Source organism: Hylobates moloch, unplaced genomic scaffold (genome assembly GCF_009828535.3).
Source record: "Hylobates moloch isolate HMO894 unplaced genomic scaffold, HMol_V3 SCAFFOLD_2, whole genome shotgun sequence".
Taxonomy (NCBI): Eukaryota; Metazoa; Chordata; class Mammalia; order Primates; family Hylobatidae; genus Hylobates; species Hylobates moloch.
This window is the reverse complement of record NW_026652277.1, coordinates 39,471,224-39,491,746: the sequence shown is the minus strand read 5'-3', so window position 1 is coordinate 39,491,746 and position 20,523 is coordinate 39,471,224. Positions and strand designations below refer to the sequence as shown.

General features: G+C 34.4%; 1 protein-coding gene across 1 annotated transcript in view; it reads left to right on the top strand.

Annotated features, from left to right (window-relative positions):
• The window catches only part of GRID2 (glutamate ionotropic receptor delta type subunit 2), a 1,490,978-nt gene that overhangs the window by 922,928 nt on the left and 547,527 nt on the right, over positions 1-20,523 (top strand). Inside the window, exons 7-8 of the mRNA XM_032139113.2 lie at positions 4,003-4,164; positions 17,481-17,600. Of these exons, the coding sequence (XP_031995004.1) occupies positions 4,003-4,164; positions 17,481-17,600 (282 nt within the window). The remainder of the gene's footprint in view (positions 1-4,002; positions 4,165-17,480; positions 17,601-20,523) is intronic.

The window sequence follows — 20,523 nt, the reverse complement described above, 5'->3', positions numbered from 1 at the left end:
CAGAATGATGACACTGAAACATTTTCACCAAAGGGTTCCTGAAGGCAGAAGATAGTGAACACTCTGGCCTCGGATAGAAAGCAAAATAAAGCTCGAAAATATTTAAGTCTCATTATTACCTTTAAAAGTTATAACATCTGTGTATATACAATTAAAAGTAATACTTCAAATTATTTACCAATTAAACTATTTAGTTGATTTTCTCCAAATCTTCAAACAAAATTGATATCTAAATGAATCAATCAAATCTTCAAGCAATATTGATATGACTAGAATATGCCTTAGATGTATTCTGTGGCTTTGAGTACTTCCTGATATCCACAACTTACCACCAGGGTTTCTTTTGTCCCGAGTTTGAGGGTTGTAGAACCAGATGAATATTCAAACTGCACTGATAAACATTCTATTCCTGAAATGCAAGGAACTGTCTATGGTCATTCACAAGATTCTATTCTTGGACCTAATATTTTTAAAATGTCTATCACTACGTGAATGAAGATGAATAAAACATGCCTATCAAACTTGTAAATGGCATAAAGCTAGAAGAGAAAGCTTATGTTGTATTAGATAATCAAGTTCCAAATTGTTAGTGTTGACTGAATAATAAGCCTAAATTTGAAAAAGCACAGATAAACTATAGGTTCAAAATCAATTACCTGAAGCCTAGATGGAAGAATCCTGGTTTGACAGCTGTTCAGATCCCTTAAGTTGAAGGTAAATTTGGTGTGTGTATCACACAAATCATATTTGCTGTAACTATTTTAATATAATTGTGGTCTCTATGTCAGAAGAATTTTGCTAAGATAAAGAGATCTAATTTCTTACACTATTCTCTCCTAGTCAGATCACATCTGTAATAATGTGTCAATTCTGGATACTAAATTTTTAACAGAAACATTGAAACACAAGAGAAAGAGAACTAAGATGATCAGCCTAGAAACTATACCAGGTGATGAAAACTAAAAGAAAGATATTTCAAAGCAAGCCATAGATGGTGTCAAATATTGAAAGCTTGTCATGTAGAGGTGAGTGTGGAGGTTTGGTGATGTCAAAGAATAAGTGTAGTGCCAGTAAGGTAGAGAGAAATGATTGGTCATATGTGACATACTGGAGTCTATGATTTTAGAGGTGGTGTATGTTTCCGTTCAGTAAATGGTCATTTGTGTTGGTTGAGGCCTAAGTAGAAGTGAAGATCATCTGTACAGAAATTGAAGTGACCTTTTAAAATGATGAGAGATAGTTTGGTATTATTGTGAAGGAGGAGTGAAAGGCCTTACAAATAAAAAAAACCAAAAGATCAGTTAATGATGACAGAAAAAAGCAATAAAGTATAGCATAGGAAAGAGTGTGAAGCTCGAAGAATGGGCACTTGCCTGCGAAAGAAAAAGTGTCAGATTAGGAGAGGTAATGAAAAGCTCAGAGAATATTACCACCACTTCTTTATCCTGCAGTTTGGAATGTGGACAAATGAGGAGACGTAGTCATTTATTGAAAATGCCTGTCACGTAACAGGTACAAAGCACTCACCTTTAAGACTAGCATAGATGCTCAAAATACATGCCTCAGGGTCTGCAATAGAGAATGTGCCCCAGCAGTGTCAGGTTTGGATAGAACCCAGGTTACCAGATTTTTCATGTCTCAACTTCTGTCAAACACACCTAGCTTTAAAATTGACTTTCTTTTTTTCTCCTCTCTCCATCCTTTGTCTTCTTTTACTTGACAACTGTTTATCAAAAACCAAATATGTGCTAGGCTTTAGGCTAAGCCTAAGAGAAATAAATTACAGGGAAAAATGGAAGAGCAAAGATGTACAGTATGAGTCCCCATCCAGGAGGAATTTATTCTTTTGTGGAAAAGGTAGATTTAAAAAAGAATTTAGTATTCTGATATGTTTCAAAGATGTATGCACTGTGTGTTCCTTGTTACATATGTATACATGTGCCATGTTGGTGTGCTGCACCCATTAACTTGTCATTTACATTAGGTATATCTCCTAATGCTATCCCTCCCCCCTCCCCCCACCCCACAACAAGCCCCGGTGTGTGATGTTCCCCATCCTGTGTCCAGGTGTTCTTATTGTTCAATTCCCACCTATGAGTGAGAACATGCAGTGTTTGGTTTTTTGTCCTTGTGATAGTTTGCTGAGAATGATGGTTTCCAGCTTCATCCATGTCCCTACAAAGGACGTGAACTTATCATTTTTTATGGCTACATAGTATTCCATGGTTTATATGTCCACATTTTCTAAAGACACATGCACACGTATGTTTATTGAGGCACTACTCACAATAGCAAAGACTTGGAACCAACCCAAATGTCCATCAGTGATACCCCAACAATCTTAAATACACGTTCACCAAAGAGAAGAGTAAAATAAAGCTAGAAAAGTAAGATGAAGCAAGTGTCAGGCAGTAGAACCAGGAGGGGTTAGGAAAGGCCAGACGATTGTGTATTATTTTGATTTCCCTGGACATGTATCCTTCATGTAACTTCTATATTTTCCTGTTGGGTCTTTACTGCCTAATTCCAACCTGAATGTTGATTCATGGACTAGTTTTAGCTGTATAGCAGATTTCAGCCATTCTTTTGTAGTCTAGTAATTATCGGGCAAAATGGGTAGTGGCTGGGATAGGGAGTGAAAATAGCCAGTCCTAGTATTTCCTTATGAAGGACAAACTTGTATTGCACATAATACATTGAGCATTCAATGTCTCTTCAAAAAAGGCCTACAAGTATTATACATATAAAATGAAACTTAACAAACACAAATGATTGAAGATTTACATGGTATGTAAAAGAAAACTCACAAAGCACTGTTAGGAAGTTCTTATTAAAAGCTGTGCATTGCATCAGACTCTAATTATCTCAATAGCCAAAGCTTAGTACCATTCTGTGATGTGGGTAGACTATTTAAAAAATGTCCTCCATGATTAATTATAACCCGAGGACAATCCATATATTCTCCCGTATGTTTTTAGGAAATACCGTGATAACAATACACTTCCAAAAACCTGAAAAACACAAATGCTTTAATATGGAATTAATTTTCATCACTACATTGATTCCTCGTTTTTTTATTTTATATTGAGTTTTTCCTTCAGAGGAAATATAACATGAAGCAGCTTTTATTGACCTAGGATTCCTTTTGGTATTATCTTTTCTGAATAATTTTTAACTTCTTTGAAAAATAAGCACCTTTGGTGATTAATTGACAGTATAAATAGTAGCTCTGGTGAAACTTAATTGTAAGAATACAGTTAAACCTTAGCAAAAAATTGGCTATAATTTATTTTTCAATCTATGTAGAAAGAAGTTAATAACATGGTTGTCTTAGAAGAAGAAAGTGTTAATGTAAACACACATTCACAAACAGTTAATAGTTTATGGTATTTGTGAAATCAATGAATTGCAATGCATGTGTATACCTGTATAATTTTGTATAGATCCTTGATCACTATAATACATATAAATGGTTGTGTTCTTTCATTATTTCATTTAAGAATCTCCATATACACAAACATACACACAATTGACTACTTCTTTTTTATGTACCTATGACATTCATATATGAGGTCAAGTTGATATCTTTCCGTCTGAATAACTAGAATGCAAAAACTTAACATACTCAGAAAACGTATTATTCAGTTTGCCCTTCCAATCTTAAACCCTTAGATTCTTACCTCCTCAGAGAGAAATAAGGGCCAATGATTTTCTAAGGTCTAACACTAACAGCCTTATCTCTGTCAAAATTTATTTCTTTCTTTTTTTAATCTTCTCTTTCACACTTAAATAAGCTGAAAAAGCAATTGAGGCATACAATCAGACAAGACTTCATTCTCAATGACAAAATTGCCCGGGAAATGACAAAAGAAACCTGCTTAATAACCCAGTAAACCAGCCATCTATGACATGAACAGAAGCAGCTGAGACAATTATTTTTTTTCCTTATTCTTGATGACTGGTGTCAATGATTCTAATGATCACTTTCTAATGTGTTTTCAGATTTCCAATCTTTACATATATGACACGGTGCTTCTGCTTGCTAATGCTTTTCATAAGAAGCTGGAGGACCGAAAGTGGCACAGCATGGCAAGTCTGTCATGTATCAGAAAGAACTCAAAGCCCTGGCAGGGTGGGCGCTCCATGTTGGAGACCATCAAGAAGGTAACTTCTTAATTTTCATGTAAAAAGGATATGGTAAATAATTATTTGACATATTTTAGAAAAAGGGTTTCCTCTTTAATATTTCTATGAATTCTAAGCACAAAACAGTGTAATGGGGAAATTAAATATTGAAAAAGAAAAAAAGGTGAGAGAGTCATCAACATATAAAAAGGGGAGACTTCCTTATTTATAAGGGAATTTTATGCAAGTAAAAAAAATTGTGGTTGAGATATACTGACTTGACTATGTCATTAGCATTAGAGATACTGAAATTATTTTGGTGCCTGTCGCAAAATACAAAAGGCTTTTAAAAAACACATGCCATCCACTAAAAAAATTAACAGTAGACTTAATTAGCACTTTTTCAGTTAGATAATATACATGGTAAGACACTGGATGTGATGGCCTTTAATTTATCTTACGATAAGGATAGGATTCATAAGTAGATATTATGTTGCAGCATTTGTGAACTATTTGAGGTAACTGATTGCATTATTTTTCTTCACTGTCAATGTGTTGCTTATTCTGGCTGTGAATCTGTTTGGCTTAGCTACCTGTTCCATTCCCAGAAGGCAGTTTATGTTGTTTAGCTCCTCTCAGTGGTATAAGCATTCTGCAGTTTATTAGACTCTTTGTCATGTCATCCTTCCTGACATTTTCCATTTGTCTTGTACCGCCTCTTGGATTTAAAATGAAATGATTAATAAAAGAAACAAATTCTCCTATACCCTTTACACAAAGGAGACAGACATTTGGAAGTTTATATTCTTTATTTTACCTATCCTTTTTCTTTCTGCATGTATTTTCCTTTCTTTCTTGAAACCCAAAGAAAAATAGCTAGTCAAATGAAGTATAAATGCCCTTAAAAAGTCAGAGTATAAAAATTTAATATTAGAAGTGAACTAGGTGTACAAAAACTAGAAGTAGAGGAAATAAATATTTTAAATAGAGAATAGCCTGGATCTTTCTCTTGGTACTTGTATCAGTCCCTTTTCTGCTGTTCTAATCGATTACCACAAATTGGGAAATATATAAAAAATGGAAGTTTTTTGGCTCATGATTCTCAAGGCTGGGAAGTCCAAGACCATGGCACCCACATCTGGAGAGGGTCATCTCATGGCAGAAGGGCATCACATGCTAAGCAGCTGCACAAGATAGAGGGAAAAAGGGGGCCAAGACTTCCTGGATAACGAATCCACTCCCATTATACGGGCATTAATCTATTCATGAGGTGGCATCCTCATGATCTAATCACCTCAATGTACCCATCCTTAATGCCATTGCAATAGCAATTAAGTTTCAATGTGAGTTTAGGAGGGGAGACTAGAATCATAGTATTCCATCCTTTGACCCCCAAAACTCATGTCCCTGTCACATATAACATATATTCATTCTATCCCTGTAGTTCCAAAAGTTTTAACTTGTTTCAGCATTAACTCAAAAGTCCACATTTCAGAGTCTTATTTAAATCAGATATGGATGAGACTCACATGATTCATGATGATGCAAATTTCTGCCAGCTGTGAAACTATGAATTCAAAACTGATTATCTACTTCCAAAATGCAGTGGTGGGACAGTCATAGGATAGACATTTCTATTCCAAAATAGAGAAATAGGCAACAAAAGAACGATAACTGGTCCTAAGTAAGTCTAAAACCCAACACAAAAAATAATTTAAGTCATAAAGCCGAGAAACAATATCCTTTTACACCATGCCCTCATTTCTGGATACACTGAGACAGGGATTGGGCCCACAAGGCCTCAGGCAACCCTACTCCCAGGGCTTTGCTGGACCCAGCTTCTGCAGCTCTCACAGGTTGGAGTCACATGCTGTTTTAGTCCTACAGTTCTGTGGTTTTAGGGATGGTCCCACTTCCATAGCTCCACTAGTCATTGCCCTAATGGAAACTCTTTGTGGCAAGTCCAAACCCACATTTTTACTCAGCATTGTCTTAGTAGGGGCTCTCTGTGGTGGTTTGACCCTGGAGACAAGTCTCTGCCTGGGTCTTCATGCTTTTTGTGACATCCTTGTAAATTTTGGTGGAGGAACCCATAGCCAGAGTTCTTAATGCCTGAAGGTGTAACACCATATTGATGCTGCCACAGCTTACCACTTGCACTCTGCAGAGTGACAGCCCAAGCTTTACCTGGGTCCACTTGAGCCACAACTGGGGCAGGTGAAGAATGTTACACTGAAATATGGGGAGAAGAGTTGCTAGGTGGACCTGGACAGGGAGCCGATGATGAGTGCCTTAGGCATATCCCCTGAAATCATTTTGCCTTCCTAGAGCCTGTGAGGGCAGCAGCAGCTTCAAAGACTTTTGAAATTCCTTTTAAATATTTCTCCTATTGTCCTGATAAATAGCACATCGTTCCTTTGTAGCCATATTAATATCTTTAGCAAATAGTACTTGACTGCACCCTTGGTATTCTCTCCTGAATATTTATATATATATATATATATATAATTTTTTTTTTTTGACAGCTCGCACGGGCTGGAGTGCAGTGGTGCAATCTCAGCTCACTACAGCCTCCACCTCCCGGGTTCAAGCGATTCTTGAACCTCCTGAGTAGCTGGGACTAGAGCCTCCTGAGTAACTGGGACTAGAGCCATGTGCCATCACACCTGGCTAATTTTTTGTATTTTTAGTAGAGACAGAGTTTCATCATGTTGGCCAGGCTGGTCTTTATCTCCTGACCTCATGATCTGCCTGCCTCAGCCTCCTAAAGTGCCGGGATTACAGGTGTGAGCCACCATGCCTGTCCCTGAACATACGTTTTCACTCTTTACATAGCCACCCTGTAAGTTTTTCAGATTTTTTGTCTGCTTCTCTCTTAAATATAAAATCTATCTTTAAGTCATTTATTTCTCTCACATCTTACTATATATAGGTAAAAGTAGCCAGGCAGAAGCCTGAATGCTCTGCTGTTTAGAAATTTCTTCAACCAGATATTCTAGTTCATTGCCCCTAAGTTCTGAATTCTACAAAGTCCTAGAATATGGCCACAATTCAACCAGGGTGTTTGTTACTTTACAGCAAGGATGGCTTTCAATCCAGTTTCCAATACCCTATTCCTCATTTCTGTCTGAGACCTCACCAGAATGTCCTTTTCTCTCCATATTTTTATGAGTATCCTGGTCAAAACAAATTAAATAAACTCTTAAGAAGATTCAGACTTTACAGCTCTCCTCTTTCAAGTCCTCACTAGAATTGCCCTGAAAGCTCTATTCACAGCAGTACAGTTTTTTTGCTAGTCTGATCCTTCAAATTCTTCAAGCCTCTAACTTTATGCAGTTCCAAAGTCACTTCCACATATTCAGGTATTTATTATAGCAACAGCTCCACTCATTGGTACCAGTTTTCTCTCTTGATTTGTTTTCTGCTGCTAGAATACCATGGACTTGGTAATTTATTAAGAACAGAAATTTATGTGGCACACAGTTGTGGAACTGGGAAGTCCAAGGGCTTGGAGCTGGCATCTGATAAGGGTTATCCTAGGTGAAAGGACACCACATGGCAAGCAAACGCATGAGACAGAGACCAAAAGGGGACCAAACTCCTGTGACAATTAACCCATTATTGTTATTAATGCAATAACAGCATTAATCCGTTCATGAAGGCAAAACTCTCATGATCTAATCATCTCTTAAAGTTTCTACTTCTTAATACCATTACAATGGCAATTGCATTTCAAGCTGAGTTTTGGTGGGGATTTCAAACCATAGTAATGCTGTGTCTTCTTTGCCAAAGATAATTTTAACAAGAATTTTGGCTGTTTTCAGCAAAAGTACTTGAGAATTAAATGTATTGAATATATTGGCAGAGAAAGACTTTTCAACTGAAAAATGAATAAGTCTAATCTAGCCTCAAGGTGTTGCCAAAATCTTCTAGCCATATCTATGTAGAGAGCTGGCAGGTATAAATCCAAGGGAGGTTGTTGAACATGATTCTAATCCTGCCAATTTATTAATTCATGGTTTGGCTAGGATGCAGGAACCTGAATATATTTATTCTCCTGAAGCTTTCATACAAAGACAAAATAATAGTTTAGGAGGTTGCTTAGAAAACACTTTAGTGAGAAGATCAGGAGGAAGGAAAAGGAGACACCATAATATGTCAGTATTTTTCATGTAGAAATTCAATATATAAGATATTGCTGTTAGAAAATTAACCAAAACAATTATTTAATACAATAATTATGAAATTTTATTTTGTGGGACTATGTGTACATTTGTCCCTGTCAGCGTCTGCCCCAGTGTCACATTTTAAAGAAATATATCCATTCTTTGTGTCAAGAAACTCAGTTTGAATAATATGCATGATTACAAATGTTCAATTTTATATTTTTTTCTCACATTTCAAACTGAGTTTAAAAATGGATTTTTTAAAAAAAAAATTGTATTACTTTTTGCATCATATGAGTGTTTTTGGTCACCTATTTAGATGTCAATGCTGGTGATACTCCACACATCAAGTGAGAAAGAAAGCTCATTACTCACATAGAGACTCCCAGGAAGAGCAGAATGGCCCCACACAGATTCAGGCTGGTTTGGACAAAACAGAGGGAGTGGCCTGGGCCTTTTTGGTGACTAGGGGTTAGGGCTGGGAAAAGGTTCCCACTCATGCGGGCTGGAGATTTGAGAAGCTCAAGTTTCCCACAGGTGTCAAATAAGTAGATGTAGGATGGCCTTTCTTAATCAGACTGTACAGACGTGGGGCCAAAGAAAGGGAGGGTAAGGCTTAAAAAGAAGTCAGCAGCCAGCAACACAAATGAGGTCAGGCTCTTTATTACGATGGGAGTATTCTAGTGATGAAATTTTTAATTACATTCAAATAAATACAAAATGCCTATATTAAGGGCATGCTACATACACATTAAAAATCTGTGTGCTGCTGCACAAAGTACAAGCAAGAAGAGAACAAGTTTCTATCGCTAAATTAATTTCTATTCTTCTTATGGGGAATGAAACAAAAGAATTAAAAATAATGTCATTGACATAGTAGTATAAATGTCTAGTAATGAGAAAGGTTGCTGTTTCTCAGGTACTCTTGTGTACCCAAGCTTTACAATTTATTATATGCATTGGTAGATTAAGTGCCTCCTCATTTTCATTCTTTTTTAAAAAATTAGCAGTTGATGCTTGCCTGTTGATTCCTGCCAAATATTATCAGCAGCCCCGTGCCATTGTTATTTACATGGATGTTGTATGATATTTTTGAAGGAATTATAGTTTTAAAAATACTGAGTCTTTCTATCTATAACATGGCATCTATCCATGTAGTTAGCTTTTTGTAACCCTGATTAAAGATTTACAGTGTTCTTCACACATATTTTCATTGTATTTGTTTCTAAACTTTTATAGGATGTGTGTGTATGCATGCGTGTGTGTGTCTGCATGCTATCATAAATGAGATATGTTCCATTAGATGTTCAAACTAGTTATTGTAGGTATTAAAGGAAGATAATTGATGTTTCATATTTTTTTGGCTGACTTGATCAACTTTCCAAACTTAATTACTGGTTCTCTTGTATTTTTCAAATACCCATTGATATCATTGTCAAATAAAATTAATCACTCCAATTCTAATACTTTATGTATTGGCATAGACTTAAAAAGCAGCACGCAACAAGTATACTCTTAAACATACCAGGAGCATTATCTGAAAAGAGGATTTTAAAAAATTTTGTAAAGAAAGTATTCTTCTATTTTTGTTTTATTATATTATGTACTTAAAGTTCTTTTATGTTTTTATCAGTAACTTGTACAGTTATGGAGTAGCAAGTCACAATAAAGTTAATCTAACCTTTTTACTTCATTTTTAGATATAGAGAACCAAACTTCAGAAAAATTAAATGATGTACTAAGTGTTGCATAGCTAATTAGTTTTCAATACCAGGTTTTTTGGTTTCTAATTTGGTGTCTGTGTACTTTACCATTTACCATTTTTCTTGTTCATGGCAATCATTTTTATTCACTTCTGTCAAAGTCACTTGGCTAAACATGCACACCAAGAAATCATGGGAATAAACACCCTCAATTAATATTATATAAACCATATTTAAGTTTTAATATGGCTTGTTTTTCAGTCTTTACTTTTTTATGACAAGCTACATTGTTGTAGCTTCTCATGAAAACTATATTTATATATTGGGAAAGAGTTTTCATGTAGTATAATTTAATTTGTTAGTGTTATGTAACCTAGAGCCAGCTTTCAAACTTTTTAACTATATAAATACAATCAATAAATTTGAGCTGCTCTGGAAAAAAGTAGGAGGGGATTTCCACAGACTCCTACCACAATCAGTTCTTAGACCTACAATTTGAAAACCACTGCCCTGGGATATTTATAAATCAATTTGCCCAGTGCAGATCTACCTTCTTGGAATAGTGCCATGTCACTGCAACACGAGTAGCCTGTTTTTATTAACAGAAGTGTACTATATTTAAATAGAAATCATTTTTCATTTTTTTCTTAGTGTTAATATTTTTAGTACTGAAACAATTTCCAACAGGACACTTCATTCATGTATTAATCACTCTTTTAACAGGTATTTTTCAAATTTCTATATTGTAGAATGTACTGTGCAAACTCACTTATGGAATTACCCCCTACCAAAAAAAAAAAAAAAGAAATTTAGAGGCCAGTAGTGAACATTGACTAACTATACAAAGAGCTACACTCTAAGGCCAGAAACAACAAAAAGATCCAAATGTGGTAAATATAGGATACTGTAGAATCTTAGAGAAGAGTGTAATGTGCTGTGGTACATACTGAGATACTTGCTTCACAGCCAAGAGAGACATCTGAGCCTCTGTTCAGGAATTGCCATGGACAGGAATTGTTCCACCCTCTTTCTAGGGGCAGCATGAATCCAATGAACAGTCATTGCAAAACTAGATCTGTCTAAGTTCCTTTCTTCAGGGGACAAATATGAAGGGTTATCTACAGACTGGTTCATTGGATGACCTAAACTGGTATTGTATTTGCATCACACTTTCATCTCTTCCTCTGTCCAGTCCCTCTTCCCTCACTCCATTACAAGTGCGCTCTCAGTAGCACTTCAAATAAACCTCCTGCATACAAGCACATCTCCATCTCAGACCTATTTCCTTGAGAACCCAACTTAGAAAATAGATTAGAAATATTTGCATGGAACTGATAGCATCTTAATGGAAATTTGAAAACTAGCAGGCTTAGGATATATAAAGCTATGGGAGGAGGATATTTCAGGTGGTAGAGTGCTGTAGCTGACATATCTATTAGAATAAATCATTTGTCCAATGACAAAAGTTGATTAATTTACCAGAGTGCAGAGAACACATAAAATTGTTTAGACTGGAAAGTGATTTAGGAAAGAAATTATTTTGTGGGTAAATATAAGACACTAAATAATTTTTGGAAAAAAAATCAGACCTGAATTTTAGAAAGAACACCTTTACCTCTTTTATTTAATTTTTTTAAAAGCTAAGAAAAATCTTAGATTCAAAATTATGTGATTGCACATAAAATCACTGGCCATTTTCTATGTATTCTATATTAGTAAGTGAACTAAAATTTAATAGATCATTGAATCAAATTCTTTTGCATTGTCTTAATTGACCAATTTCTGTTAAAATTTTTGTAATTATTTTTAATATGGAATGTGGGAAAATAGAAAACATCAGTTTATGCAATATGTCAAATATTTAAGTACCAGTACATTTTCTCATATTGATATATGTTGAGCCCAACATATATCAATATGATATCTGATAGAGTTATCTTGATATATGTTGATATCTCAAAAAGTATTTTTTGAAATGATAAAAATATTGAAATTATACCATTTCTTATTTATTCATTCAACAAATATTTATTGAATACTACCATATGTTGTACCACAAGATCAGAGAATAGGGAAGGAAAATAGAAATATCAAAAATAATTACAAGCATGATTTGTTCTACAAAAGGGGAAATACCAAGTGTTCTAGAAATACGTCATTGGAGGGCCTACTTAGGCCTGAGAGTGACAGATAAGTGGAAACGTTTAGGCTGAGTATGCATTAGCCAAGAAAGGAAAATGAAGAGTATTCCAGGAAAGGGGAAGGAAGAATGTTTCATGCAAATGAAATAGAATGTTTCCAGGCTTGTAGGAAAGAGAGCTTAACACATTGAAGCATCTGAAATAAGCCCAAGGCAGCCAGAATAGAGACATGGCTTCTAATTAGCTAAAAGGGGGAAAGGCCACCAAGGGTTTGATAAATGATGTTGAAATTTCCAAATTTTATTCAAGGAATAACGTGACACTGAAGGATTTTTTTTTTTTTTTTTTGAGATGGAGTCTCGCTGTGTCATCCAGGCTGGAGTACAGTGGTGTGATCTGAGCTCACTGCAACCTCTGCCTCCTGGGTTCAAGTGATTCTCCTGCTTCAGCCTCCTGAGTAGCTGAGATTACAGGCACGCACCACCACACCCGGCTAATTTTTGTATTTTTAGTAGAGACAGGGTTTCACCATGTTGGGCAGAGTGGTCTTGAACTCCTGACCTCAGGTGATCCATCTGTCTTGGCCTTCCAAAGTGCTGGAATTACAGGTGTGAGCCACCACACCCAGCCGACACTGAAGTATTTTAAACAGGGTGGTGATAAAATCAGATTATCCCATGCTTGCCAAGTAGAGAATTCTGCAACTGCCATTGAACCAGACTGCATGACAGAACACCAATTAAGAGGCTAATCCTCTTACTTAGAGAGGACCCGGTTAGGGTGTGGGCCATGGGATGGATAGAAGTAGATATCCTTGAGGATATTTACAGGATTGAAATAAGATTTGGTGATTTAATAAGTGTGTAAGGAAGACAAAGATTAAAATAATGATTCCCAGGTTAATGGTTGGGACAAAATGAACTCTAATAAGTTGTCATGTTTGGTTTTGTGGGCTTTTAAAAAGTCTGCATACTTACAGAAATGGAGACATTACTTTTTGTGTAAAGCACTATGTATCACTTAGAATTTACAAATCCGAAGGAAAGAGAGAGAATTTAGGAAAACATAATCTGGCTTACCACAAACAGTATTGTCTTGAAATATAAGGTAGCCTTTTTGCAAAAAATGTGTGCAAATAAACTTTTTGCCATAGGGGATTTAAAAACTGCCATCCATGCTCTTGGAATAGGCCTCTTGTCGATTCACCAAGACACACTCCAGCTTCAGGTCATTTTAATCATAAAGTAGGTAAACTGGAATAGATTTAATTTAATTCAGTTCAACATGCCCTTCTGAGCAATTCTGTATGATATAATATGTTATACCGAACACACAGTTTACATAGTCCAAAGGAAAAAATATGAGACACAAGATGAAGGTTTCAGTTTGGGCTCCTCAGTTAACCGGTTGACTTAGGGCCTAAGGGGCCCCTAAGATGGAGACAGCATGATCACAATGCTTATAACTTCCTGTTTACTTCTCAGCTGGCTGTGAGTCTCTATTATGAATGACTATTTGAGTGTATATGTATATATGCAAATATATGTATATATACACACACATAATGTTACATGGCAACTCAAATTTTCCTAGATATTTCACACAAACTAGATTCTTTGTATTTGTCGTCTTCTTTTTTTTTTTTTTGCATCTTGTATCTTAGTTTCTATTTACCCATAAAAATATTTATTTGTTGGGTAGAAAATGTGGTATTTTTCTGGTTAGGGGTTTTTCTCTCTGAACCTGATGCTGATGAAACATGAAGGCATCAGGGCTCCCTGCTGAGTCTGGCACCTCCCAGAGTATTCACTGTCTTGCTGGGCCCATGCTTATATTAACAGATTACCCATGGTTACCACACACGTCTGCAGGTTACAAGGAACCTAGAAATATGTATCAGGAAATTAGGCAAATATGATAAATATTTGATGTCCCACATGATCCTCCAAAATCTTAAGTTCCTTTGCCATTTCAAGCGTAGGAAAAGATTCTTCATCATAAACAGAATGACAAAGTCTCACTAATTTTTTTTTTTACTTTTTCCCCAAATTTCCTAGCCATAGGTGAATAATACATTTTGCCTTTTAGAAACTCATTGTCCAGTGGTAAATTATTCTCAACCTCTGATTCTCCTCTTTTAATTTTTCTACTCTTTGCTCTCTATATTTGATGTCCACTGGTATTTCTATATCAAGTGGATGGATGAAATTAAAACAAATTTTATTTCATATTTTTAAAAAGGTTTACTCTGGCAGCAATTTTTACTACCAATTTAAAGGACATTTAGAAATTATCTTTATGTCCCATTAGCTTATATTGTTGAAAATCTGCTGCATCACCAAGAGATAAAAAATACAACCATGCATGCACAAAAATAATGACCATTCATTACCCCTTGGCCAGCACACATTTTCGTCAAGGCTCTGTTTTAAAGGTTAATTTGAGGATAGATGGAAAAAAGCTTTAAAGCGCTGGTATTTTCTAAGGCAATCAAAAAACAGGGAGGTTAAGTCTGGGTGATATAACAATAGGTTTTAGTTAAAGGGTTTATTTGCTTGAAATACTGACCTCTCAATCATCCCTGACATCTTCATGAGGGAAGGTTTCCCTGATTTTACATGCCAACAGCTCATTAGAAATATAGCATAAGGAAAATAAATTACAAAGTCAAAAAGTTGAGCAAGGTAAGTAAATGCTGCAGCAAACTAAATGCAAGTCTCCCAATTTATTGTTTTCTGTACCTTGTTCAAGTAAACTAAGTCATTCAGTGGAAGATAAAGTAAAGGATGAAGGCATGACCTGGAGTGACCATGTGGGTATTGATTGAGAATAATAACACAACACCAGATTAGTCTAGTGCTCAAATGTGTAAACGTTTTAGGGATATAGTAGTTTTATGTAGCAATTATATTGATACATGATATCTTTTTCCTAGAAATAAGCTACTAAAACATAAATTTAAGATTCCGATATAATTAGAAGATATTAATCAGGTAGATGTGTGATTATGGACAAGAAAAACTTTTATAAAAATATTCTGAATACAAGTTTTTGAACTTATTTGTAGTAATATAAATTATATTTGTCTATCAAATTCCTACAGTATTTGTCATTTGGAGATACTAATGATAATAAGATGCACTGCAGTTACTTCAGTCTTTAAAATATAATTGGATGTTTTGAGATATTAATAGTGAGCACAGACTGGAATAGATTGTCAAGAATCAGATATATTGCCCTTATCAAAAATACAGGCAAGCAAAAGGCACAAAGGAAAAAAAGGAGGAGACATTCTACATGGCTCCCCAGTTTCTTTCTTCCCACACTGGAAATGCTGATTCTGTCTCCAAGGAAGCTTTCATAGGTTTACTTCTCACCACAGGGAGGATTTACATTATGAAACATTTCCATTTTTACCCGAGAAAATGTAAAGCTTCAGGACATTTTCTGAGGAGCTACAAACCATTAATCCATAGATCCTGGATTTATTTACTACAGTATTTCTTTAGCCTGGGATATCCCTCTAAGGGCTTTGTATAGATAAGGAATCTCCCACCTAGTAAATATTACCAGTCTGTTTACCTGGAGTTCCAACTGGCAGGGAAATTAGACCAACCTTCACCCTTAGTTGCTGCCCTATACACACACCAGTGAAAGGAGTGAATACATCCTAGACCAGCTGCTTAACTTTTTTCTCCCCAAGTACTAATCAATGAAATGCAACTGAGTTGACGTTTGCAAAAATATTTTCCAAAGCCATCTAAATATTTAAGCATATAATAATTTTTGGCAAACCCACTGAATTTTAATTAACAAAACAAGATTTTCCCAACTATTTCTAAGAGAACTAAAAATCCTTCAAAAATAAAGAAGTAACAGTGGAAGTAAGGATGATAATAATAATAGTATTTAAGCTCTTACCACATGTCAATGTCAAGAACTTTTCAATATTCTGTACATGTATTATAAGAATCAGAATAATCTTCTGGGATAGGCACTATTATTTTCCCATTTAACAGATCTAGTGTTTGAGGCATAAATGAAATGGCTTAGCCTGGTTTACACAGCTAGTAGATTCTGAAGCCATTGGTGAAACCCAGGAAGTGTGACCTATGTTCTTGACTGCTAAATGATATATGAAAATCCACTAGGATTTTTATTAATAAAACTAGATAATAGAAACTGGCTGATTAGGGAATAATAGTAAAGAATTAATTTTGTTGATTATTACTGTTATAAAAATAGAATGGATTAAATATTAAAATTAGTGATTCAGGTAGGAAAACATCAATCAAAAATAGTTTATTGAACTCATCATGAACTTCGCGTCAGGTGATTGGGCTACAAGGCACAGATGAAGTAGAAGGAAAAGCAAATAGCATAATATTAATACCAGCCAGAAAAGACTGGAAACGGAGTTGCAGGTTATGTCAAGTGAGATATATTTAAATATCAACATCTTAGAGGTGATAATTAAAACAATTTACAAAACTGATATCATTTGTTTTCTAAATAAATGTCATTACCAGGCCAAAATTTTAAGTTAGACATATTTTAGCATTGAAGTGACTCGGAGTGTGATTTTCATTTGTAAAATCCTAAATAATATGAAGGCTGATGAACTAAACTGAGAAAAGAATGATAAACAAGAAAGAAAGAAGTATGACCTACATTGCCATCTGTGGGATAAATGAACATCTGTCATGTTGAATGAAAGATGAAGCTTGGAATTCCCAGTGAATCTCAACAGCCAGCACTACCCGTTAAGAGCAAAAACAGATTTCAAGCCTAATTTAACTTTCTTTTATTTTTGATTTGGAAAATATATTTAAAGAAGGGGCAAAAAAAAAATCAGCCTCTAATAATCTAGAAACCATGGATTTTAAGATCCCCACGTATAATTTTAGATCAAAATTGAATGGAATTGTGCTAGAACAAAGAAGATTGTTGAAATCTATCTTAAATAGATTTTATGCACTCCAGAAGCATCTTGTTTTCTAACTAATGGATCCATTCAAGTCACAAGGTATGGTGGCAAAAACTTGAGCCTGGAACTTAGTCTGAGCTCTAACATGGTTTCATTTTGAGCAGTCACTTGACTTTTGGGGTCTAAATTTCTGTTTTTATGAAAAATAGGTGAGGTTGGATTAAGGAATTTCCAAAGTTAGGTTCAACTGTACTCCTGTTTATGCTGTGTACCTATTTTAAAAAGTAGTCTGTTAAAAATTGCTTACTTTAAATATTATTTTATAGATAGAAGTAGAGTTCTTAGAAGTTCCTTTTATGTTTATTTATTTATTTTTTTACTTCTCAAATTTTACATCAGTATCTGTTCTCTCCTTTAGGGTGGAGTTAGTGGGTTGACTGGAGAGCTAGAATTTGGAGAAAATGGAGGCAATCCCAACGTCCACTTTGAAATCCTTGGAACCAACTATGGAGAAGAGCTTGGCAGAGGTGTTCGCAAAGTAAGACAAGACAAACCGATTAATACGCTTTTTCCTATACTATGGTTTTGCTTGATTGTTTTCCATGCGGTATGATCACAGTACCCATTAAAGTCAGTATCGTAGTTTGAAAGAGAAAGCAGGGGGTGGAGGGAAATTAGGCATTGAAATGACTTTAAATATTTACCAGAAGTATTAAGCAAGAAATTCTATTTCTGACTTAGAATAATGTAAAGGAAAAAAAGTAATCTGAATCTTGCCTAGGGAAATAGCATCATCTTTCATTTATTATAATAATAGTTTTTATAAAATAGTAAATTTAATATTTATACACTTTGTAGCTGCTTGGTTTTTAACTTGTAACATGTACAAAATCAGAATAAGAGCTTGGATAAATTTCGTGTAGGAAGACAGAAAGTCTACCACAAGATGTGACATTACAGTATTTTACCTGCTGTATGTGTCATGTAATATGTAGAAAGTAGTTTGCAGAAAATGAACTCTTGTTGTATACTACTGATCACATGTAAGAAGAAGCTGAGTGCCAATAATGATGTTTCATGAAATACTGGGACAATAACTTTCTCAAGGAGAAATACAAATGCCCTTATATAAATGAAGTTTCTATGATTTGGATTTGCTATATATATATTTGCTAAATAAATTTTATATATACACACACACATATATATATATTTAGTAGGGAAATAAATCATATATGTATCATGTAAATATATCAAATCATATATATATACACACACATATATATGATTTGGATTTGCTATCTATCTATCTATCTATCTATCTATCTATCTATCTATCTATCTATCTATCTACATATATTTGGTAGGGAAAAGCCTAACATAATTGAGTGTGTATGCAGAGCTGGTAACTGTAAATTTCTAACTGTCTAAAGTTGACGACATTGAGAGTAAGAAGTTCTTCAGTAGGTATTTTTAGTGCTGAGATGTAAGATGCAAAACAACCTAGACAAAATGAAGTGAGGAGTTATTAGCAATACAAATTTCTCAATAAATTCATGCTAACGTGGATGAAACTATCTTGATGCATTTAAAATTTTTGTTTTATAGTGAATAATATGAAACATACAGAAAACTGCATAAAACACAAAGTTTAGTGAATTATTTTAAAGGAAAGAACCACTACTGTGGTCAAGAAATAGAAAATATCTAGGATTCTCAACACTCCCATATGCTTCTCTCTGATTACAGTCAGACCATCCTTGTCAATAGTGTAATATTTAGGCTGATTTTTATGATGCTAATTTATTTGCATTTAAAATATGTTTTTATCACCTGTGTTTACATCCTTATATAATTGTTTTGTCAATGTTTCAACTTATGAATGGTCTCAAGAATGCGTATATCCTTTTCTTCTTGCTTCTTGTATTCAACAGTGTGTTTATGTTATTGATCCTTGTTGTTACATGGAGTGGCAGTTTATTCATTTATATTGCTGTATTGTTTTCTATTGTATGGATTTGTCCCACACCACCACAGTTTGTTTCCATTTTTAGACTGCTATAAGCTGCTGTTGCAAAAATTCTTGGATATACGTCTTGGATACTTTCATGCTTGTAGGTGTATTTCTGTAGGTTTTGTATCCAGAAGTAGAACTGCTGCAATATAAGAAACCATATCCTGAGCTTTACCAGATAACATCAAACCCATTTTCATAATAATTTACTAATTTACATACCACCAGCAGTGCAGGCATTGCCCCACATTCTAATCAAGTCTTGAATTTGTAAGACTTAAAATTGTATTAACTTATTGGGTGTATATAATGATATATCCTCATGATTTCAATTTACATTTCCCTGATTATGAAACAGTCTCCATCTTTTCCTACATATTTAGGCTCTTCAGGTGTTTCTGAGTTAATTGCTCATTACTGTGTTTTTTTGGAGGAGGGTGTCTTTTGCTTTTTATAATTGATTTTAGAAGTTATGTATATATTCTGAATTTTACTGTTTTATCGTTTAATTTTTGCCAGTTTTGTTTTCCTCTCTGTGAATTTTATTTCAATGCCATTTATAGTATCTTTCAATTTAGAAGAACTATGAATTTTCATCCTTATTATTGCTGTTCAGTATTATCTAAGAAATTACTCCCTATCCCCCAGAGTCATGAAGATATTATACTCAATTATGTTCCAAGGGTTTTATAGTTCTGCCTTCCAAATTAAGGTCTTTTATCTATCTAAAAGTTTTTTTTTTTTTTTTTTACATACGGGGTAAGAAAAAGGTAAAATTTTACTCTTCAATACTCTTCATTTATTTTATTGAGATATAATTTAAGTGCACAATGACTTAGAGTAATCGCATTCACCAATTTAACCACTAACCAGGTCAAGTTATAGAATGTTTCTGTCACTCAGAAAGTGCCATTATTCCTGTTTTTATTCTTAGAAGCACAGACAGTTTGCTTGGTCTGAAAGTTTATATAAATAATGTAGTATTTACACATTTGTGTCTTTTTTCTCTCAACATTTAAGGTACATTCTTTTTTTCATGTGTCAACAATTTCGCTTGTTTGTCTTTTAATTTATATTGCTGAGTGGTATTATAGTCTATAAATATAATATGGTATCTTCTAAATGTCATTTTTTGTTTGCTGCTGTATATACAAATAATATTGGTATTTTATATTGATTTTATATCCAGCACTCTTGCTCAGACTTTTAATTCTAATAATTTAACTGTAGATTCTCGTGAATTTTCTGCAAATTGTCTTGTCATTTGCAATTAATAAGAGTTTTTGTCTCTTCTTTTGTTATTTTACACCTTCTAGGGATGATGTTGAATGGAAATAACAGTAGTAGGCATTTTTGGATCGTTATCAATCTCGGAGAAAAAACATTCAACACTATACCACTATACTACTATATATTTATAATTAACTTAGATCAGATTAAGGAAACT